Below are 3051 nucleotides of genomic sequence, written 5' to 3'. Positions count from 1 at the left end.
GGATTACAGGCGCCCGCCACTGCGCCCAGCTAATTTTTGTATTTTTTAGAAGAGATGGGGATTTACCATCTTGGCCAGGCTGGTTTCGAACTCCTGACCTCATGATCCACCCACCTCAGCCTCCCAAACTGCTGGGATTACAGGCATGAGCCACCATGCCCGGTCATATATTTTGTTATTTATCTGTGCCACTTTTACTGAAAATAAATAAATAAATAAATGATTTTAAAAAATAAAAATAAAAACTACATATGCTATATATGGTGTTTCTACCTTTTTTAAGAGACTGAGTCTCTCTATGTTGCCCAGGCTGGAGTGCAGTGGCACAGGAGTTTTGACCTGCTCCATTTCCAACCTGGGCTGGTTCACCCCTCCTTAGGCAACCTGGTGGTCCCCCACTCCCAGGAAGTCACCATAATAATGCCAAACTTGGTGTGGACACCCAATCGTCATATCATACTACAGCCCAGAACTCCTGGGCTCAAGTGATCCTCCCACCTCAGCCTCCTGAGTAGCTGGGACTACAGGCACATGTCACCGAGCCCGGCTGATTCTACTTTTAATTAAAACAAATGAAATAAACTTTTTTCTCCCTTTTGAGATAGGTTCTTGCTCTGTCACTCAGGCTGGAGTACAGTGGTGGGATCACGGCTCATTGCAGCCTCAACCTCCTGGGCTCAAGTGATTCTTTCACCTCAGCCTCCTGAGTAGCTGGAGCTACAGGTGTGTGCCATCACGCCCAGTTAATTTTTGCATTTTTTGTAAAGACGGGGTTTTACCATACTGCCCAAGGTGGTCATGAACTCCTGGGCTTAAGCAATCTGCCCACCCCAGCTTCCCAATTGACCACAAGCATAAGCCATGACACCAGCTAAAAAAACCTTTTAAGAAGGTCGGGAGCGGTGGCTCATGCCTGTAATCCCAGCACTTTGGGAGGCTGAGGTGGGCGGATCAGCCTGTTCGAGACCAGCCTGGCTAACATGGTAAAACCCCATCTCTACTAAAAATATAAAAATTACAGGCATGGTGGCACATGCCTGTAATCGCAGCTACTCAGGAGGCTGAGGCAGGAGAATCCTGCTTGAACCTGAGGGGCGGAGGTTGTGGTGAGACGAGATCGTGCCACTGTACTCCAGCCTGGGTGAGAGAGCAAGACTCCATCTCAGAATAAATAAATAAATAAACAAACTGTTGACTGAACTGAAAAGAAGAAATGAAATTTAAACTTGGTGAAAAAAAATCAAATACTGAAACTGAAGACTCACCTATGAGAGATGTTAAATTTCTGGACAATCCTTTTCCCATTGGCTAACCAGATCTGTATATTAGTAACAGGTTCTAAGTTGTTTAGCAGAACAGTAGACAAATTATTTTTATTTTCAACTTCAATACTCTTTGCTTTAGAAACAATTTTTGGTGTGGCACTAAGGAAATCCAGACAACAAAGTTAGACATGTTTTTCCATTCAATAAAACTTTATCATTAAATAATTACTATAAAAATTTTACAGTAAGTATAGCTTTTGGGAAGATTTTTGTAAGTTATATCTGTTTCTTCAATAATAACAGAAAGATAAATTATGTCTGCATTATATGATGGTTCTAAGAATCTGATAAAATTATATATATACAAGTAATTTGTAAGCTACATATATTGTTACTGGCATTATTTGAGTAGTGCTTTACAGAATGGATAATTTTAAAGAAAGTTCATAGATCTATGGACTTTATCTACTGCCCAGGTTGAATTTCTCAAAGAAATTATAAGTTTTTTATTGAGCTTAGTCCTTGGGTTATAATAAAAAAAGAAACTAAATAAAGGACTTCCTCATCATTCTGAAAGATGCATCCAGATATATTTGTATGTGTGGATAAATATGTATGTACCTTACCAATCTTGATAATTAAAAATACGAGAATTTATAAAAATGAAAGAGCTCCCATATCTAATCTCTCTGCATTTTCTGTTAGATGGGATGGGAACTGTAAAACTTGAAAATAATTAAAGGCTTTGATACTGACACTAATTTTCATTTTTATTACCTCAAAATTCATACATAGATCATACAACACAATGCTGCAGGCAGTGGTAACCATAAAAAAAGACCAATAATATTCAAAAGCTAGCACATGTACTCTGTAGTAGTGGGTGCAAGGGAGAGAAAAGGACTTACCTATTAAATTCTGTCCTTAATAAGCCAAGCCCTTTTGATTTGGATAAAACAAAAATAGCCCCTATGATTTTTTTAGTGTAGTGCTGGCATTGTTAATATACACTTAGGTAACTATAATTTAAGAGTCCTCATAAAAATTAACATTAAAAAAATCTGATTTCCAATGAGAGAAATGATAAACTCTATTCATGTGGTCTACATGGGTAAAATAATGATAGATAATTAGTTAAACCTTGATCTAGGGAAAACAAGACAATAGGTATACTTACCTTCCTAGTCTGTGACCCTGTCCTGAAAAGGGCTGGAACACAGGCTTTGTAGACATACATACTTCATTTTTCTTATCTTCAACTTTAACGTCCACCTCTTCTTTATCAAAAATTCTCTGTAATTCTGAAGGTAATTCCCTTGGAAAGCAAAGAAATAAAATGATAAAGCTCCCAATGTATTTTCTTTCTCTGAAGAACATTCTGTACACGCAAAAAATGAATAATATGTAGAAACATACAGAAATAAGATATATAACATTCCCTACAATGAAATAACTAAATGTATTCAAAACAATGTAATTAAATAATATGAACAATATCAAAAACCCATAAGAACAATATAATTTATAAGACTAGCCGGGCACGGTGGCTCAAGCCTGTAATCCCAGCACTTTGGGAGGCCGAGGCGGGTGGATCACGAGGTCAAGAGATCGAGACCATCCTGCTCAACATGGTGAAACCCCGTCTCTACTAAAAATACAAAAAATTAGCTGGGCATAGTGGTGCGTGCCTGTAATCCCAGCTACTCAGGAGGCTGAGGCAGGAGAATTGCCTGAACCCAGGAGGCGGAGGTTGCGGTGAGCCGAGATCGCGCCATTGCACTCCAGC

The 3051-nt window shown here is 38.8% G+C and overlaps 1 protein-coding gene across 1 annotated transcript in view; it reads right to left on the bottom strand.

Annotated features, from left to right (window-relative positions):
- The window catches only part of UBXN2A (UBX domain protein 2A), a 13893-nt gene that overhangs the window by 1090 nt on the left and 9752 nt on the right, over positions 1–3051 (bottom strand). Inside the window, exons 4-5 of the mRNA XM_017524693.1 lie at positions 2443–2580; positions 1266–1424 (exon numbers count right to left, since the gene is read on the bottom strand). Of these exons, the coding sequence (XP_017380182.1) occupies positions 1266–1424; positions 2443–2580 (297 nt within the window). The remainder of the gene's footprint in view (positions 1–1265; positions 1425–2442; positions 2581–3051) is intronic.

This window comes from Cebus imitator, unplaced genomic scaffold (assembly GCF_001604975.1).
Source record: "Cebus imitator isolate Cc_AM_T3 unplaced genomic scaffold, Cebus_imitator-1.0 Scaffold1, whole genome shotgun sequence".
In the NCBI taxonomy this organism is placed as follows: domain Eukaryota; kingdom Metazoa; phylum Chordata; class Mammalia; order Primates; family Cebidae; genus Cebus; species Cebus imitator.
Note: the sequence above shows the minus strand (reverse complement) of the source record. Positions and strands in the feature narration are given on the sequence as shown.